Source organism: Triturus cristatus, chromosome 8 (assembly GCF_964204655.1).
Source record: "Triturus cristatus chromosome 8, aTriCri1.1, whole genome shotgun sequence".
NCBI classification, from domain to species: Eukaryota; Metazoa; Chordata; class Amphibia; order Caudata; family Salamandridae; genus Triturus; species Triturus cristatus.
This window is the reverse complement of record NC_140591.1, coordinates 357,805,261-357,825,504: the sequence shown is the minus strand read 5'-3', so window position 1 is coordinate 357,825,504 and position 20,244 is coordinate 357,805,261. Positions and strand designations below refer to the sequence as shown.

The window sequence follows — 20,244 nt, the reverse complement described above, 5'->3', positions numbered from 1 at the left end:
TTTTCTTGTCTTTCTTTGAAAACATTGTTTTCCCCGGGTGGGGAAGTGCACCACTCCTGGAGGTGCTGCAATACCTGGTTGATGGGTGGATTGGAAAGCAAAATGTGTACCATGGCTCTGTATTTATAGAAGTGGTCTTTTAAAACCAGACTGCTTACGTTTTGTAGGATATAAGCAATGAACATTGAAACAGGTCCTTTCTGGGCCCTGTAGTCATGTCCTTAACTTTTCAGGTAAAAGCACTCACTGATTTCTAAATAGTGAGTGAGAAATCGTTAAGGGAACCATGTTGTTCCTGCATACATTTCACATGTTTTACTTAATCTTGCATTCCCTACGAGTGTTTGCTTTTTCCGGGATGTTTTCTTTTTTTTAGGCAGCATATTACTCTTGTCTAGTTCGTAATTTGAATTGAGCACTATCCAGGTGTTTATAGCGGGCACAATTAGGTTGTAGCTGAAGGCAGTGCGAGTTTCTCTCAGTGGGGCAGTACGGTGTTCAGTGGGGGAGAGAATGTAGCACTATGGCCGGAGCTGCTGAATTTGGAACTGGGGACCCAGACTCACCCTTCATGACCAGTCCCCCATACCACTTCCCTGAAAGAGCACATTCCCATGCTAGACCTTAGAAGGCCCTGCTAGACCTTAGATACCCTGGTGTCTTAGCACCAGCAAGTGGACCTTCGTGGTGGCAAGTGTGGGTTAACCTTGAAGGCTTGTCCACCACAATCAATACTGAAGTTCATCTCCTGTCTTGCGGGCAGGCCTACAAAGCAGCACACCCTAGAGCAACAGTGACCCAGTCACTTTGACTCTGTCACTGAGGCCACAGGAACCTTGAGCAGGCTAGGGCGGTGCGAACGGTGTGACCACACCGGGCACCTATTTCGGGTGGGGGTGTAGTGTTTGCAAGTATGTTATGGTTTTAAAAAAACTTGCTGCCTCCTTCCTGGTCTCCAACAATTTTCAGCAACAATAAAAATGTCATGATAACTCCGGTGATTAATGTTCTTCCTAGAAAGAGATTAGATTTTTGTCTAGTGGAAGGGTTTTCTCCTGGAAAGGTAGTGCAGAGGGTTAATGTGCCTGCTGCAAAGAACATGTAACATGCAGATCGAAAAGTGCTCATAATGTTAACTAGGTGAGTGGGTTACTGCTTTTGTCAGAGAGATCCTTTTGTTACTTGCAGTTTATAAGTTAAAATCCTAACATAGAACAGCGAGCTATTAAACTATACTGCCTACTAGTATGGTTGTCATGTGACTTCTACACGTTGTAGTCCTTTGTCTTATGAAACATTTCCTATACATAGATTTACACACGTATAAATGATTGTCTCTGAGTAGTGTGTGTGATGTAAAGTGATCTGACACAGTACACTGGTGTGAGTGGCACTGTAAATCAGATTAAATGCATCTGAGAAAGAGTGTGTTTATGTAGACTTGAGGGAAACTCTTAAAGCATGGTAGTGAGGGAGTCTGAGGCGTAGGTGGTCATGGGGGGGCACCAACAAACATTGTTGCACAGGGTGCCACCAGCACTAAAGCCGGCTCTGCCCTCGAGGCCAGTCCGCCTCACCCACTGGTACCTCCATTGGCCTTGTTTCAGCAGTAGTAGCTGCAACTCACCATTGATCGGCAATGCAGGATTTGCACGCACACCAAACTAAGTTTGCAAACTTCACAGTCTCCCTGCGTCATGCACATGCACTTTTAACATGTGCTACCTGCACTGGGGCCTCTGGAATTATGCAGCAGTGTTGACTAAATTATGCAGCAAAAAAAGGCTGCAGCGTAATGCAATATCTTCTCTTATACTTTATTATTTTGACATTTTTACACATGTTAAGTCTCTGCAAAGATTCTGCCTCATTAGTACCAGTATAACATACAAATGCAGCAGTGAGACAAGTGATCAGTCAACCTTTGCAAAGGGCCGTCCACTTTGCAGCAACACAAGTCACTTTTTTTGTAACTTTTTATCCGTTTGAGCTACAAAAATGATTAGTTAAAACTATAAAATTATGCAGTGGATGATATATTATGTGGCAAATATGGCAGAGCCATAATTATATAGAAAACATTTGCAAACTAGGATATTTTGCCATTCATGTTTGAACTGCTCTTGTGGTAGAAGGGAGGAGAAGTGCTGATGACAGAAACTGTATGGCTCAGAGACAAATGGCTTGTGATTCCACTTTTAAGCGTATTTGGGACATTGTGTGATTAGAAATATATCCCACTTTATGTTATGTTATGTTATGTTAAGGTAGCTTATATAGCGCATGGCTACCCCAGCAACGGGGCGTCCCAGCGCTTGCAGACGAGCCAGAAACACAACAACCAGGCCAGGGAAGGAACCACAAAAAAACCTGGCCTATAGAGTGGTAAATAGCCAAGTCTTAATTCTCTTTCTAAAAGACAAATGATTCATGATAACACGGGCTTCTTGCGGGATTGTGTTCCACAATTTCGGGGCCAAGTATCTGAAGGATCGGCCTCCTGCTCTGCTCTTCCGAATCTTAGGAATGTGAGCCAGAAACCGATCTGCAGAGCGAAGCGCCCGAATGGGGATGTAAGGGGCACTTAGGTTTTGTAGAATTTTGGGGCCTGAGGAATAAAGAATTTTATGGATAAGGCAAAGTGCCTTGAATTGAATACGCTGCTTTACAGGCAGCCAATGCAGACGATGAAGGATAGGGGAGATGTGACAGTTTTTTGGCAAACCAAACAGACTACGTGCGGCCGCATTCTGAGCTCTTTGCAGTCTGTAAATCGTAGATTGATTGGAGCCCAGCATAAGGGCATTGCAGTAGTCAATGTTCGACAGCACCATGGCCTGGATAATCATCTGGCGGACTTGGGGTTCGAAAAAACCCAAAATGGGTCTCAAAGACCGTAGACGGCCGTAGCACATGCCTGCCACCTTTTTGGCATGGGAATCAAGATCTAGTCGGTTATCGACCATAATACCCAAGTTTTTAACTTCCTTCTTAGGGGTGGGTGCCGGGCCCAATGCAGGCGGCCACCACTGTTCATCCCATTTTATAATCTCTTTTCCAACCAGTAGTACCTCCGTCTTGGATGAATTAAGCTGGAGACGATTATCAGTCATCCACTTAGCAATGTCTGACAGATCTTCCTGGAACTTAATTTTGTCAGCATTGGTATCACTGGAGAAGGAGAAAATAAACTGTGTATCATCCGCATAAGATGTTAATTTGATGTTATGAGCTCTGGCCAATATGGCCAGGGGGCGGACGTACACATTGAATAAAGTGGGGCTAAGTGCGGACCCCTGGGGAACACCACACCGCAGCGGAAACCTTCCTGATTTATATGGAGGAGCATGGACCTGGAAGGAGCGGTCCGTCAAAAAAGAGACGAACCACTCTAGGGCTCCATCTCGGACCCCGATCTCCCACAGTCTTCTTAAGAGGATCTCATGGGAGACCGTATCGAAAGCTGCGCTTAAGTCCAATAGGACCAGTGCAGCTGTACCACCTTGGTCCTGTACCTCCCTCAGTTGTTCTGTAACCGCAAGTAGGGCTGATTCTGTACTATGATTTGCCCGAAAACCGTTTTGGGAGTCGTCTAAGATTCCATTGACCTCAAGCTAGTTAATCAGAATGGAATTTACATGAGATTCCGCTATCTTGGATAGATAAGGTAGCAGAGATATCGGTCGGAAATTTTCCGGTTTAGAGGGATCCAAAGTGGGTTTTTTTAATAGAGGGACGACCTTAGCGTGCTTCCAGGATCTAGGTATTGAAGATGAGTCCAGAGTTTTATTGATCAGATTTTGACCCTCTAACAAAATGGGATCCTTATGAAGTCGCGCCATTTCGGGTTTTACAGGATCCTCCGGGGAGCCAGATTTAATTTTTAAAGTCAGCCTATCCATCTGGTCCGCTGAAATAGGGGGGAGGATACAGAGAGAATGTGGGAGATCCTGTGGGATCTCGGGTATGAAAGAATCAGGGCTTGCGTCAGTTGAAGAAAAGGACTTATAAATATCCTTAACTTTATTTATAAAAAAAGTGGCAATCTCATTACAATGAGCATTAGAGGTAATCTGGTAGCTTTCTGGTAGTCATGTCTTTCACCATGGAGAATATGGTTTTAGATTGATTTACACTTGATAGAATCATGTCAGTGTAATATCTAGCCTTGGCTTTTTTTATTAGTTTATGATACGTTTTGGTTGCAGCCCTGAATTTAATTTTGGCTTGGGAGTCATAGGATTTTCTCCAAGCGCGTTCAAGCAGCTTGCATTGCTTTTTTTGTTCAGCAAGTGTCTCTGAGTACCAGAGGTGAGATTGTCCACGTTTGGACTTGGACAGTGTCACGGGAATCAGTTGGTCGAGAGATTTATTAATCCAGTCTCTATATGCGGCATCTGCTTCCTCCAGATTCGCCGACCAGACAGGGCGCGTGATTTTCAGGTCATCTATAAACAGACTACTGTCTAGTTTGTGCCATGGGCGCCTTGGAATAGGAGGGGGAAACTGTCTTTTAAAATTATCAGCTACCTTGATAGAAAAATGAACCAAATAATGGTCCGTCCAACTGAGAGGACTTGGGAGGAAGGCAATAATGGCCGAAATGTTTGAAAACACTGGGTCCAATAAATGTCCTGCTACATGGGAGGGCCCTTTAACAAGCTGTGTGAGTTGGCAAGCTTCTAAATCATCTAGGAGACCTCTCACCATGGGGTTATCACTACATTCAAAATGAAGGTTTAAGTCTCCTAATAGGCTAAAGTTCGCGGAATTCAGAGCCATAGTGGAGACAGCAGCGACCAAAGATTCCCGAAAGGAACTTACAGGGCCAGGAGGGCGATAAATTAGTAGCCCTGTTAGAGTAAAAGTGTCCATGATCTTGATCTTGAAAAGAGAGCTCTCACAGTCCGCAATATTGGCCGGGGAGAGCGAGCAGGAGAAAAAGGATTTAAAAATCACTGCTAGGCCCCCCCCTCTCTTTACCGGTCTGTTCTGGACCTGTATTAAGTATCCTGAGGGGAAGGACAAGGTCGGAATGGCTAAAGTATCTTTAGTTAGCCATGTCTCCGTAAGAAAAATATGTCCGGGGTCTGGTCAGCTAGGATATCGTAAATATCCTCATAGTGACTAACCAGGGACCTACAGTTCAGGCTAAACACCTTGAGGTGTATTAACTTGTCCGGGGGTGAGGAGGTCTCGGTAGTCACAAAGCCACAATGGGGGCATTGCACCATAGGAAAACCAGGGTAGAAAAGGTGAGGCATACAGGCTGATTGAGCCCGATATGAGAGAAGCCCCTCCCGTGTATATGTAAACATAGTACAAGTAAAGACACAAGGGGACTGGCAGCGTACAGCGGACTTGGCGCGGACGGGCGCAGACGGGCTTGCCTTTGGCGCGCCTTCGGCGCGCCGCTGCGCGCGTCCGCGCCCTCAGTCAGGTTAAGTAGCGAAGGGGGCGTGTGGGACGTGCGCCGCTGAAACGCTAACCTACAATATTCGGTACAGCCGGAAGTGAGTACTAGCCCCGACGACCCTCCGCTCAATCGGCAGCAGCCGTAAACGGAACGGGGTCAGGGGCAGCTCACAGGCGAGGCAGCAATGAACAAAGGTACAAGCAGTACGAGGTATTTAAAACAATTTAAGATGATGTACAAATACAGTGTTTGTAAGACATGTGCAAGCAGGCAAAATTAAAAGTCATGAGCAAGACCAGCGATTTTAAAAGAGTACATCAGGCAAAGTTTTAAAAGTCACAAGCAGGAACAACAGTTTTAAAAAGAAAGCTTTCCGCAGCTGGACTGACCGGAAAGATATAGCATATAGATATAGCTCCTAGCACCTAGCAGTGGTCGCGAATATCAAGCAACTTTATGAATGTATTTAAATGCCAATAACTCATATTAAACCTTAAATGAACAAGTGTATCCATTGGTTGAATTAAATAACACAATAAGCTGTAACTAGTCAGTGAAATGCCAAACAAGTACTAAAAATTCGGATGTTTTGCACATTCTGGCCACGCCAATGACTCCGCCCACTGATCCAATCCTTGGGTTATCCAAGCCCTCGGAGTCTCCGCCCACAGTTCCCCTACTTTTTTTTACCCACTTCGACCACTGTGCATATGTATCCAACCCCATTCCATTCAAAACAGCCGTACAGCGAAGGGCAGTATTTATGATGTTACCCAAAGAGAACAAACAACTGTAATAGCGGAATTACAGCTCCATAGTGCCACATTTAGAATTACAGCAGTAATTCTGTAGGCAGGAGTGGTAATTCCGCATGTGGTAGCGTGCCGGGAACAAAATATTCCTGTTTCAAGTTTCTCAAAAGGACCACAAAGCCACACAATTTCCCCAGTAAATGTACCAGTAAATGTACCAGCACGTGAATGTGTTTGTACCATCATCCACCACCACAAATCCTCCCAGTGAGTGTGCACGGAAAACTGCCAAAGCGTGAAGTCACAACCGCTTCTGCTGCACATGGTTTCAGGCGTTACACACACACAAGGTTCACATTCACTAATGTTTCATTGGTGATCCCACGCGGATTGTGGTATTCTCTGCAGGGATACACAAGGTACAGCGGGTTCCATTTTGTCATCTCCTCACCTGCCTGTGGTGACACATTTGTTTGCACTCGTCGTGCAGTGCACTCTAAATGCAAGGCCAATACCGCACGTCCCTTTTGGGATATTACTCATGCAATTAGTACACAACTCTTTCGCAGTCTATCATTTACACCCTCGTTAGAGGAAAAATTGAGTTTTTATGCAGTTTTTGTTTGTGTGTGTCCTTGCTGTGTATTGCGTGCTTTTCTTCGATGAGAACGTCAGGGAAGTTCCCATCAATCTTGCATCCCGAGTGTAAAAAAAGAGACTTTATTGTAAGTGAACGATGTAGCTGCTGCTGCTGCTCAGGAATTCACCTCTGGGGGATTTTAGTTATGAGAACTACTGCAAAGGGCAGTCCGTGCAGCTGTAGAGGCAAAGTTGTAGGGCTCGTTTCCAGAACTACTGAACAGAGCTCTTCAGCCGCGAAGGCCCTCCCCTCCTCCTTGGCCTACATCCACGGAGACTAGGGCTGTTTTAATTGAGAACTAAAAGGTTCATAGCAGTAATACACTCAAATGAGTCCCCAGTTTGCTTTTAACAATGGTTGTTTTGTGTATATCTCTTTGGTACAGTTAACAATATAAAAAAGAGGAGTTTTGCCAACCCGCACAATATGGTATTTAACAAAGGGGACTGTATTTGAACACTTTTTCAATTTAATCTCGAAGAAAGTGAACGCAGCCCGATTTTTTTCATTGATTAATGTGTTTATTTCTCAACATTAACACAATGGGGAATAGAAAACAAAAGTGGAAAAAAAGGTTTCTCATTGTACCACGCAGTAGCCGGTTTTCTCTGCTTTCTGCGTTAAAAGGTAGTAAAATTGGTTTATTGTGTTATTTAGTTACCAAGTTGTCCCTAGACACCTCCAATGTTCCCAAAATCCATCTCGCCCAGAACAAAATCTCATGAACCTATAAAGTGTGCTATATGCTGTTTTATCACATGGCCACTGTCATGTCTCTTGCAGGTGGGTCTGTTCCGAAAATCTGGAGTCAAATCTCGGATACAGGCGCTGCGGCAGATGAACGAAAGCTCCCCAGATAATGTCAGCTATGAAGACCAGTCTGCCTACGACGTGGCGGATATGGTGAAGCAGTTTTTTAGGGACCTTCCAGAACCTCTTCTCACCAGTAAACTTGGAGAGACATTCCTTCACATCTACCAGTGTAAGTGAGACATCATCGGGGGGAAAGGGCTAACAGCGGGGCCACTGCGGGTGGGAGCAGGTCCACTGAATAAAAAATCTTCTCCTCAATGTGTCATTTCTGTAAGGGGCTGTGCACATGAAGTCATGGACGTCATTTAGAGGCGGCTAGGTGCAGGGGCTGGTACTCCTTGATTGCCTTTTGCTCCCTCTGGCCCTGCCTTTGCTACCCATAGTCTCACGGGTGTGTTGGTCCATCTAGTGATTGACCGTTCACTGTTATTTATTTGTCCCCAGATGTTCCCAAAGAGCAGCGTCTCCAGGCCGTGCAGGCGGCCATCATGCTGATGTCAGATGAAAACCGAGAGGTCCTGCAGACCCTGTTGTGCTTCTTGGGTGACGTCACCTCAGTGGAAGAGAACCAGATGACTCCCATGAACATTGCGGTGTGTCTGGCACCATCTCTGTTCCACCTCAGTCTCTTAAAGAAAGACAACTCTCCAAGGTAGACACTTTCACAGCTCCAGTCCAGTTCTCTATGAAGACTTTTCTGTAAATGTGTAAAGGATGAAGCTTATCCAATTCATTTGTATGCCTTTATTATTGGCTTCCATGTGTATCTTCTCACTCTAGTATTTTATGTTCTCAGTCACTTTCCTTCCTAAAGTCTCTTTGTCGTGCTCATCACATTTTGGAACTAATTGTGTCTGTTCGACATGCTATGCCCTAAATCAATACTTTGCCAGTTCTGATAGTGGAAAAAACGAACATCTAGGGACCTGATTTTGCAGGGCACAACATCTGGGTGCGGTAATACCACCTGGGAAAATACCGATGGTGCAAGATTTTTAGCCAGCGCAGTATGACCTTCGCATTCTGCATTTCGCAGGTCGGAATGGGGAGTATGAAGTAATACTGCGCTTTTTCTTTCATTCTAACCTGCAGGGCATGGAATATATTAAGTTATGCCTGCGAGAAATGTGCCAGATTGTACCTGGCAAAATTTGTGTGGTAAAAAAACGCAGTCATTGCAAGCTTTGTGCACAATTTCCAATTAAGGGTGAAACACCCATTTGAACCCATCTTGGAATTATTGAAGCCCTCCGAGTGCCTAAGTAGTTGACCACGGAAGTGGGAGTTTGCTTGTGGTATGGCATTGCATTCCACCCTTTACATAATCATAAGGCCCAGCATCATCAGAACACCCAACTACTCACTGCCTGTGCTGGCAGAGAGCTTGTCTGGTTGTGGCATGCTGGGAAATGTGTCCCAATGCAAGATCAGGAAGAGGGGTCTGAGGCCAGTGAGACGCGCGTCTCCTATCATGAGACAAGTGACCCTCTAGGTCCTAGAAGGAACAGGTATTGATTGGCGTTGCATATAAGTGCAGCTTGGTGCAGCCAAAACATATCTCTTTGATCTGTCATTGTCGTGGGTCCCGTGCTCTCCATGTCACTGGAATCAAGCTTTCCTGGCTGAAGAGGGGTGAAACCCCGAAACCGGTCCTAGGATGCTTGTTTCCAGTCCAGGGAGGACCTGGCTTGGCAGTTCAGGCTGGACTGTACCCATGAGGCATATGGTCAAGACTCATTTGCATATGGCTGGGTTCAAACTGGAAAGCCTTGGTGTGCAAAAAAACGATGGATTTAGGTCCAGATCTCTGTACTGGGGTGAATGTATGACATTGTTCTGCATTCTGTCCATCAACTGTTGTTTTTGCATTTGTCACCCCGAGTGGGAAGGGTATGCCCAGACGTGGGCCCGTGCTCTCCATGTCACTGGAATCAATCTATCCTGGCTGAAGAGGGGTGAAACCCTGAAACCGGTCCTAGGATGCTTGGTTCCATTCCAGGGAGGACCTGGCTTGGCAGTTCGGGCTGGACTGTTCCCATGAGGCACAGGGTCAAGACTGATTTGCATATGGCTGGGTTCAAACTGGAACAATGGATTGAGGCCCACATCTCTGTACTGGGGTGAATGTATGACATTGTTCTGCATTCTGTCCATCAATTGTTGTTTTTGCATTTATCCAGTGCCGCGATCTCTGTCATGCTAGTGGTAGACATGACATTCCTGCCTCTCCACTTCTGATGATACTCCTTGCCACGGCGTTCTACTCTATGATTGTTGTCTTTTATAAGTCATAGATGCCTTCTTCAGTGTCATCTGCACGTGACCACTCCTCTATAAAAGCATGTCTCGCAACTATGAAGTCGTTTCATTTTAATCCCTCTGCTATTATTTAACCTCCGAAAACTGTCCCTTGTAACGACCAAGCACCTGCTGGAAAAAAAACACTTGTTGACGAAGTACTTTGGATTAATGCAAACATTTTCCAGAACCAAACGGGCCTCGCGCATTCGGAGGCACTGGGAGTAAGGGGAGCCTTTTAAAACAACTCCTATTCTTTTCTTTAGAGAAAACGATACACAATAAGAACAATAGGACGGAATTTCCTTAACAACCATGTAACATTTTGTTCATAATATCCTTTTCCCTTTCTTGCCATGTGCTGCCAGCTGCCTCCCAAGTCTGTCGTATGTTCTCACTAGGGCCCTCATTACAAGGTACTTGAGGGGTGCAAACTCGACACCTGTAATTACCAGTACCGTGCAGTAGCACCCTGCCCGTATTGTACTATTACGAATGAAACCCCATGGAATGGGAAGTAAATGTCCCGAAGCAGGTGCACGAGTCGTAATTCCCATTTCGGTAGACATTTAGGATAGATACATTATGGGTGTTTCACTTCATCCATATTTGTTTAGCTTTTGTACCAAGAGCACAGATAGCCCACAATATTACACACAATAAACTAATTGCCTTCTCCGCTTCATCGGAAAGTCAATATGTTTGAGAATTTCAAGTCTGTGCATGTGCTGTACTTCCAGTCCTGACCTTTGGCCTTCCTTTTAATACAGAATGATACAGAAAAAGTACGCGACCGGGAGACCGGATCAGAAAGATCTGAACGAGAACTTGGCGGCGACGCAGGGCCTCGCGCACATGATCACGGAATGCGCCAAACTCTTTGAGGTGAGTGACTCAGGGGCCGATGCGTGGGCTGCTCTCTGCAAACAAAACACAGCCGAAGAAGGACTCGTGTTAAGGAGAGCCAGTGTCCATGTTTATTCTGCTGTCTGTGGTCTGCGTCACTTCCGCTCTTTCCCTGTATATCCACCCCGCACTTACCGTCCACTCTCCTTCTCATTTCCTGTATTTTTTGCACTCTTTCCTCGTCGTTTCTCCCCTGGCTTACTCAACTCACGCATGATCGCAGACGCACACTGATTTCTGAAGCGGAGTGAAAACTTGTTTTTGTTCCATTGGCGTATCCATGAAATTGATGCAGCGAGTGAGAAGCCCTCCGCACTGCTTTAAACCCACACTGCCGCCCCCTGACCTACTTCATCGAGAATGTATCCACTGAGTCGGCGCACAGGCCATTTGCCTGAAAACTCGAACTGAGTTTCCCGCCAACGAGACATATATCTGTAAAATACATTCTGCCATTACAAGCGCCATGCCCCCAGTTTGGGTCTCATCGACGTCATTTACCTAGCCCTGTTTGAAAGAAGTGAAGCATGTGAGAGGCATGGACGTCATTCAGGGGTCGCTGCTGCCCCTTGTGACCCCAGGCATGGCCCGTTTGACCCCTGGCACTGCCTTTGCGACCCCTAGCGTCAGCAGTGGCAACGTCATTAGGAGGAACAGAAGCAGCTCGTCCTTATGGACGTCGGTGGGGGCTTCACTCAACTCGTTTTTTGCCAATGTTTTTATTATATTAATAGTGAATGATATTAAATTATCCGCTATTAGTTTAATTAAAAAATGGAGCACATATAGCTGGAATATGACTTTCCCCTGGCAGCTGAGGTTAGTAAAAGAAATGCTTCTAATTGCATGTATGTTTTGTGCGTGCTTGCAGTTTTGAGTGTGTTTACGTAAGAGAGAGTGTGTGTATTTGTAAATGTGTGTGCATGTGTTGGCAGCATGTATGACTGTGTGTGTATGTGAATGCATGTGTGTGTATAGGCATATGTATGTGTAAGTGAAATTGAAGGTCATGGGGCATGTGAAGTCACTTCCGCTGCCCCTGGCATTTTGGTGAATTGACTTACATGGTGAGAGGCCAGGATTGCAAACCTAAATGATACATCAAGTAAAAAGGATGGTGAAGAGCATTCTCTGCGATCTGCCATAGGAAAAGATGCATTTCCATGTATTACCTCCCTCTTGACTTCTCCCGCACATCACACACATGTTTTTGAGGATTTTATCACTAGTAGTTACAACTCTTTAAAAACATTACATGACTGGTTTCATATTCTGGTAGTGGAATGCAGTTGCCAGAATATTTGCTTGAAAACCCCACACGCCTTAAAAGTGGGAAAGGCATGGGCCTCCATGTTGAACGATGGCCCCAACATACCCACCTCCTCAGACTTTTTTCTCCCAATATCTTCCATGTTACTAGGAAACTGCACAATATTGGGTGAAAGGTGTCACAGAGCACGCACTTGCCTGTGTCTCACATAACATGTTTTTCCCTTCTTTTACTTTAGCCTCAATTTCTTTCAAACAGGTACCATATGAGATCATAACTCAGTCTCGCAATTCGTACGTGGAGGCGGAAGTCCACCCTCTGACACTGGAGGAGCTCGGTAAGCAGCTGGAGGAGGAAGGAGGGACGTACCACACATACCTGGAGGGCCTCATCCAGGGTCTGATGAAGGAAGCCAAGGAGAAATTCAAGGGCTGGGTCTCCTGTCCTAGCATCAACAACGCTGAGCTCACATACAAAAAGGTACATACAAACTACAGAGAAGTCACACAAAACTATGGGACTCCAGCGGCGGCTGGCACAAGTAAACGCGGTGAGGCGGGGTGGTGTGGGAGCAGGGGAAAGTCAACAGACGACAGAATAGATTTAGTTAAATAAAAATATAACACCTATTCCGTCGGCTTCCCCCCTGCCTTTCCCTGCCCCGCCCTACCGCACTTACCTGTGCTGGCTGCAGCTGTTGGACTCCGCCTGCAGGGTTACGTGATTGGGACCTAACATTTCATCGTTGTTAGCCATCTCACAAAAGTTCAAGGGCTTTTGGCTAAGCAGAGGTATGCTGAAGAGTGGGCAGACCCTGCACAGGCTCAGAGGCCTTTGTAACACCCCTGGGCAGCCCTTGCAGCATCTACTTAAAAGACTCCTCTAGGGAGGACAACACACTGCAACTGTGCAGGAGATTTATTTCATTCCAATGAATTCTTATTGCTCAAAATTGGCTTTATCCAGTTTTCTAAAGGCCAGTGCCCTTGTTTGTTGTAGGTCGGCGATGAGAATCCGTTGAGGCTCTGGAAGGCCTCGGTCGAGGTGGAGGCGCCTCCACTGGTTGTGCTGAACCGATTACTTCGAGAACGCCACCTTTGGGATGAGGACTTTCTGCAGTGGAAGGTGGTGGAGACCCTCGATAAGCAGACAGAGATTTATCAGTATGTTTTGAACAGCATGGCACCGCATCCCACCAGGGACTTCAATGTGCTACGGTAGGTCTCAGACTTAGAAGAGAGAAACTCTTCCACTCAACTCAAGGAACTTAAAGGGCATCTTACATTTTGTCTCCTCCAGCTTGTAACGTTTTAGAGATGTTGTAAACATGAATATCATGTTATTTGTCCTCGTACCTTGCGTCCCAGCAATACTGTACATTAGCACCTGGTTCAGTTAGACATATGCAAAGACAAATTTAGCTAGCAAAGACAAATCTTTGTGTATGCTCGCTTGGTTTAGCAGCGGGCTGATTTTTGAGCGTAGTAATAAAACCCTTCTCGCTGGAGTAGTTCACAGACTTGCAATGTTGACAGAATTCAACTTATGCCAAAGACATGTTCAGGTGGAAAGTAGGAAGACACCAAATCTTTTCATTATTGTTTGTGGTTCGTCAGCATGAGTGACATCCTTATCAACTTTTGTGAGCGAGGGTGTGCCGTTACTCTTTTTTGACCCCCATGCCATGCAGTGGCCACTGATAAATGCTCGCACCTCTAACTAGACCTTAGAGTTCTCTTGGTTGTGGAAAAAAAAGATCATTGTAGATTTTGAGTTTTTAACCTTAACATGAATCTAACAGTGTGAGCCTTTAAATGTACAGTGAGAAGGGTTGTATTATTTTCCCTCAATGTTAGCTCCATTATCCTATGCACAATTAACAGCGGTGACAAACAGGTTCCTACTTTAGGGCTTGATTTAGAGATTTGCGGATGGGTACTCTATCGCAAATGTGGCAGATATTATGTTCATCCTAATACACTTTCATTATAATTTAATGCACTTGTAATAAAGCGGGCTGGATAATCATCCGGTTGTGATGGAGTACCCGTCTGATAAACTCTAAATCAGGCCCTTAATAGATGAGCCATATAAATGTATTGTAACATGTATAATTAATGGTTATTTGCAAATCACATGAGTGGACATTTAAAAAAGATAAATTAAAATATAGAGTACCTCGGTGTCCACTTGTCTGTCCTGATTTGTATGTGGATATTGAATAAAGACACTGCTGTACTCTACTCCGAACGTGTGAATTTGACACAGCATCTTGGTGCCTGCATGGGGCGGTATTAATATTCCTGTAGGCAGATTTTATTTCTATGCACAGATTTGTACACTTGCTATCAGATTTTGGTAGTTACTGTAGAGAGTATTTTTCAGAAAGAATCCCTGCCTTCTACTGAGGGCATAAATGTGTGCATTGACCAGTCACACCTCTACAATCATTATCTTTCATTGGTATTATACCAGTGTACAAACATAACAAATGTTGCGCAAGGAGGTAAAAGTTTGTCCTCAGCTTAGCTTTCATGTTTAGGTAAGCAAAGAATCCTTTTGTGGCATGTTTGACCCCTTTCTTGCTCCTACACATCTTTATGAAACTAAAACTTTTCCCATATTGTTTAATAATCTACACAAAATATAAAGCAACTCAGCAATAGTACAAAAGTCATGCCCAAGAAGCCCATTTGAAAGTAAAACTAACTTTTTTTCTATTTCTCTTTCAAAAGGACATGGAGGACAGACTTGCCCAAAGGAATGTGCACCATGGTAGCCATCTCAGTGGATCACGAAGAGGCCCCGCTGATGGGAGGAGTGCGAGCCGCTGTGCTCGATTCACAGTATCTAATCGAGCCCTGTGGTTCTGGGAAATCACGGTTGACGCACATCTCTAGGATAGACCTCAAGTGAGTACCTAACGTTTGTGATCCTGACCTGCTATTGCTCACACCTCTTGACTTGTGTCAGGATTGAGCACTGTAACGTGACTGACTGTAGGGGCATTCTGTATGTGTTACTCGTGTGAGTGCATGCAAGCGCCCTCTACCTCAAGTCCCTAAATCCTAACTTTCATGCTCCTCCTCCTCAAAATCACTGGTGCTGCGACTCTTCTAAAACCCGTAGTGCCATGCCCTCGAAGGCAATAGGGTTGGGACACCCTTGTTAGGGGTAGCTGCGCGCTTTATTAGTTTCTAAATAAATTAATACTTTAAATTTCCAAAATACCTGATACTATGTGTCATATTAGTGTTGTCGGAACAGAACCTTGGATCCAGTGTTGTAGTTTGAGCGATGGCCAGTTGATGCTGAGGCTGGCGAGGGTAAAGCCACGCTTCAGGGGGCTGAATTGAAGAGCTTCAAAAGGCTTCAAGTGTGTGGCCTAACTTAACTTACCACAACGTGTCCCTTCCATATATATTGTTTTGAGCCTCTTCCATAGTGCTCCTTCCCAAACTGCATCAGATGCACAGATTTTCTACCTACTTTTCCTAATTTACTGCTCATGTGGAAGTGGTGTGCCACCTGTAGTAGTATATTGTTACCTGCCATGACGTTGGCACACTGGCAGAGAACTCGATTGCCCTCCCGCCACCTCTTCACATTCAGTCATTGATGGAAGGCTGGAGCGGGTTCTGTGTCGCAGGAGGCATTGTGACATTGGAATTCGCCTGTAATAAGTCATTGCAGCAAGTTCTGACATTAGTTCATAAGGAGAGGTGGATTTTGCCATCTAAACCTCATCTCTACAGTATAACTTCCATAACTTATCATACTTATTCTGAAGACTGAATTTTGACAAATGCAAATCTTTGGCTGTGGAAAGTATGCTAAAGACCACCTGGAAATGTCCTTAAAGGATGCTTATTTTATTTTGTAGCTCTTTATAGTTTTTTAGAGACAGGACTCCAAATCTTTTACTGTAAATAGAGGTTTTTTCACTTAAGAAGAGGACTTAGAAAAACATATGCAATCATGAAGTGTGTTAGAACTATCTGCTATTCGGTGTTTTTAAAAACAGTAATTATTTCACGTGGCCACAAAATAAAAAAATACTTGTGAGTTGATAATTCTTCTTTGTGAGGACTGATATGTGCATTAAAGGCAACATTGCTGCACTTATTGAACCATGATAAAAATGTGTGATAGTTTAGTGATGTAGGTCTCAGTGAGCAGACCGTAGATTATCCCTGTGGTATTCTGCGATATAAGGGTGGAAATGTGATTGCGTCTAAGGTGTGCTCCTCTACGGCTGCAGAATGTATCCTTGGTTTGGAAATGCAAGGAAAGCAGATCTTCTAACAAGTATTCCTCTGTTTCTGTAGGGGTCATTGTCTGGAATGGTACAATAAGGTTTTCGGCCACCTGTGCGCCGCAGAGGTTGCGAGGATCAGGAATTCGTTTCAGCCTTTGGTTACAGAAGGCCCAGAAACAAAAATCTGACTGATGTTTCCACGGACAACTGCATGAAGTCACAAAGGATGGAACTCCCGTTCCCACGTGAAGACTATACTGGAGTTTTCACGCCTCGAGTAGGTTTGGTGGTGCAAAGCTTCTCATCGGACCGTCGCCGAGACCAGCTCTCAGTCGAAAGCCATCGTTCTGCCTCGTACCTGCGATGTTCATTTCATTCAATGACGCAGACTTTTAACTTTTCAGAGCTTTATCTTTGGGACTTTACAATAAACAGAGAATCCGAGTATTGGGTCACTTTTATATTTATAGGCTTCTAAGAAGCATACTATTACTGTACATAAAACGATCTATGTGGTATGTATATATTTATATAGCTATATACTGTACATCTAATATATTATTGTATGTAAAGTAATTATTTTGTACATAATTTGGCTCGTCTAAGAAGATATCCGCTCCCTGAAGCTTTAATATCCTTCTGTTCATCCTCCCATGTGTCCTTGCTGTGTTATAAATGGTTTAGAGCTATTGACTTGTCCTCACTGCCACTCACCTGAATCACAAAGAGTATTATTACTCATGCAGTCTTGTTGCGCCTCAAGTGCAATAATAATCTTCTTTGGGGCGGTCTACAGAAATCCGAGTATGAAATGGAGGCTACAGTAGTCTTCAATTCTCTGGAAAATAACTCACTGATCAGCAAATCCCCCATTGGCAATTAGAACATGGAATATGCAACATGTTTATGAAATCAAGTTCATTAACTAGTTCCTTTTAGCAAATCTGCCATTTTTTTTAACCCACCAGTCTTCACCCAGGCTCCTCTTCATCTAAACAGGGAAAGAATGGCACCCAAGAGCCGATACTGGCAAAAGAGCACGGTCTACACTTTCAAACACCAGCTTCTGTGGCCTTGCCTGAATCGGATTGCTGTTGTCACCTCTGATTCCTGGGTTTAGGTTACATTTGTGCTTACCTTCACCAGGGGGTGTTTTACTGCTATTACCAGTGTGGTAAGTGAGAGAAAAAACTGGATACCTGCTAGAACCCCAAACTCTAGGACTTACCAGTCAGAAGCAAAACAAAGAAAATCAGACAAGTTACTATATATTGAGCGCAAATCACAGATTCAAAGATTGTGCTATACATTACTCTTTGTAGTAGTCCAGGCTTACTTCTGGAGTTGGATAGCAAGGAGTACAAGGCTGAGCCACATCTACTCATAGCCAAAACTTTGAGAATCAGAAGCATTGAATATACTATGAACTCATGTCTGCACGCGCACTAACACACACAATCAAACTTTCATACATGAGGCAATGGTTGGTCGCTGGAACAGCAAAAAGTGAATTATATTCCTCAAAAGCGACTAGTGGTGTAATAGACCTTTGCATTGTTGGGCGCTCCATTGAAGACAATGGAGTGCCGTGGGCTGATAATGCATGTCTAGGCCTTCTGCTCCAACATTTCAATGTTTGTCTTTCATTTTCTCCCTGTTAAATTTAGAACATTCTACCCTATAAGAGTAGAATGTTCCCATGGTATTATAGCTCTTCTGCCTCTGGCTATACCCGCTGTTAAATGCCCTTTCTCTACTTATAGAACCCATGCTGATGGCCCTTAACTGACAATATAGCCCTCTGCAGCAGGCTATAATGTTATATTATGAAACTTTTCTTATTTCACTGCTCTGAGTTTGGGCAATAACGTCTTTACAGAGTATATGTCATAGAATGGTTCAAATAGGTTTTTAATAGAGATAACAGTTCCTAGTTATCGTTTTTGTGTTGTTTCCCTAGGGCGATCTTTGTAACTTCATTGAAACTAATGTTTTAACAAGTCTTGTATTCTACTCTTCCAAGTCACTTTATTTTGCAGGATCTAGATCCCCTAATAAGAACACGAAGGAAATGCCTAATATGCATAGCTGTTTCTGCATTGAACTGCTGCACGTTCTGTATGTTTTCACAAACTTGGAAATAAAATTAAAAACAAATAGTCTACGGACAGATACAGACGATTTTGTTTGCTATCAAAACATAAGCATACACTGAATTAAGCTATTTTTCAATTCATACTGCATCTTTAGGATTTATGAGACTGATTGAGAATTTGGTTAGGGGGTGCCCTGTTTCCAAGGTGACAGATATCGCGTCCGACTGATTACAAGTGAATTATATTCCTATGTACTTGTAATAAGGTGGATGGGATATCTGTTATGTTTGTAATATATTTCGATCTGCAAATCTCTGAATCAGGCCCCCGGTATCTTAAGAAGGCATTTAATGTTGTATTTCTTGTTCCTACAAGAAATAACTGGCCCAGGTATGTGATAGTGTGAGGATTCAGGAAAACTGTTGTTTTAGGGGAAGGTACATGTGTGAATAATTCCTAGGCAACAGATTTTAATAAAAGTAAAAAGGATTGTAACAAAATGGAAAAGTCAACCAATAAGAGGGTCTTGCAGTCTGCAGAGCTCAACTGATCTAGGGCACAAAAATACCAAATACTTGGTATAATCTACTTTCTGCTATCGTTAGAAAGGGCAATCAAATGGGTGATGGTCTGTTTAATGTAGTCTCATCTCATTGGTATACATAGTGGAGAAAATAATATCTAGTTAATGTTTCTCACATTTGTAACACTAGGTTATTTAAGTTAGCAAGATTTGCTTGCTATTAAGTTGACATTTCTATGTTTTCTAATCCAAGCACGGTAGGTCACACTTTTCTGTGCAGGTGCATTGAAATTAAAATACCCCAGGCTCTTTGGTGGACAGACATGACTGAGGGTTTTGATGGAGAGGGTCATTATTGGGGAAGTTGAGATCACTTCTTGACAAAGCCCACAAATTCACTCTTTTTAACTCCCGACCCCAAATAACATGCATGGCATGTTTTCTGCATACCCCTGCATTAAGCTTCCAGTTTTACTCATGTCTTTGTTAATGCAGGCCCTACAAGAATACTTGTGTTAGGTTTCAAATTGTCTTCCCCTTCATTGATCCTCGATATGAAAGTAAAAGTCAATTTTAGTACACAGTGATGAATATTTAGAAAAAGGTTTGATTATACCCCCAAACTATGCTTCTGGTCTCAGTTGTCTGCTGTAAAATGTTCACAAGATTTCAGGTAAATTTGAGTTTGCATCCGTAGGTGTTGTGTCAAATGTAAATGCAATACTTGTCCTAAAAATATGCATTGAATGTCTGGGTACCAATCCAATACAGTGTTTTGTTGAAATATCTTGCCAAAAGGAATACATAATAAAAGAACATTGTTTATGTTGTAATCATATTTATACCTCACATATATTTTTACCTCAGTTGTATCAATGGTTAATTGTAAATAAATATTAATAGCAGAGTTTAATAAATTTTCATACATTAAGACAGTATGAATGTTGTTCTTTATCATATTTTGGTAACAATCATGTGTATGACTTAAAACACCCAAGCATTGTTTCAATATATGTTCTTCAAGTAAATAAAAAAATTATGAAGGTAATCTACCTTCCTTCTGGCTGTTCTTGAGCTAGGTCCAATCAGCAAATACTTGTATATACATGTATTTTCTGCTGCTGATTATACCTAGCTTTTGGAAATAGGAAAATCAATACTTCAAAAAATAAAAGAAAGCAGGAAGGCAAGGGTAATGCGGATGTACCATTTTCAGCAGTAACATTTAACAAAGCAGGGTCTTACATCTGGGATGCAAGATGGCAGCCGTGA

At 43.5% G+C, this 20,244-nt stretch overlaps 1 protein-coding gene across 4 annotated transcripts in view; it reads left to right on the top strand.

Moving 5' to 3' along the window:
• STARD13 (StAR related lipid transfer domain containing 13) overlaps positions 1-19,908 on the top strand; it is an 802,429-nt gene extending 782,521 nt beyond the window's left edge. For all 4 annotated transcript variants that reach the window (XM_085621689.1, XM_085621690.1, XM_085621691.1 and 1 more), the window contains 7 exons: positions 7,592-7,790; positions 8,066-8,273; positions 10,690-10,804; positions 12,354-12,575; positions 13,095-13,312; positions 14,831-15,007; positions 16,424-19,908. In XM_085621689.1, the coding sequence (XP_085477815.1) occupies positions 7,592-7,790; positions 8,066-8,273; positions 10,690-10,804; positions 12,354-12,575; positions 13,095-13,312; positions 14,831-15,007; positions 16,424-16,541 (1,257 nt within the window). In that variant the 3' untranslated portion in view covers positions 16,542-19,908. The remainder of the gene's footprint in view (positions 1-7,591; positions 7,791-8,065; positions 8,274-10,689; positions 10,805-12,353; positions 12,576-13,094; positions 13,313-14,830; positions 15,008-16,423) is intronic.
• The last annotated feature ends 336 nt before the right edge of the window (positions 19,909-20,244 follow it).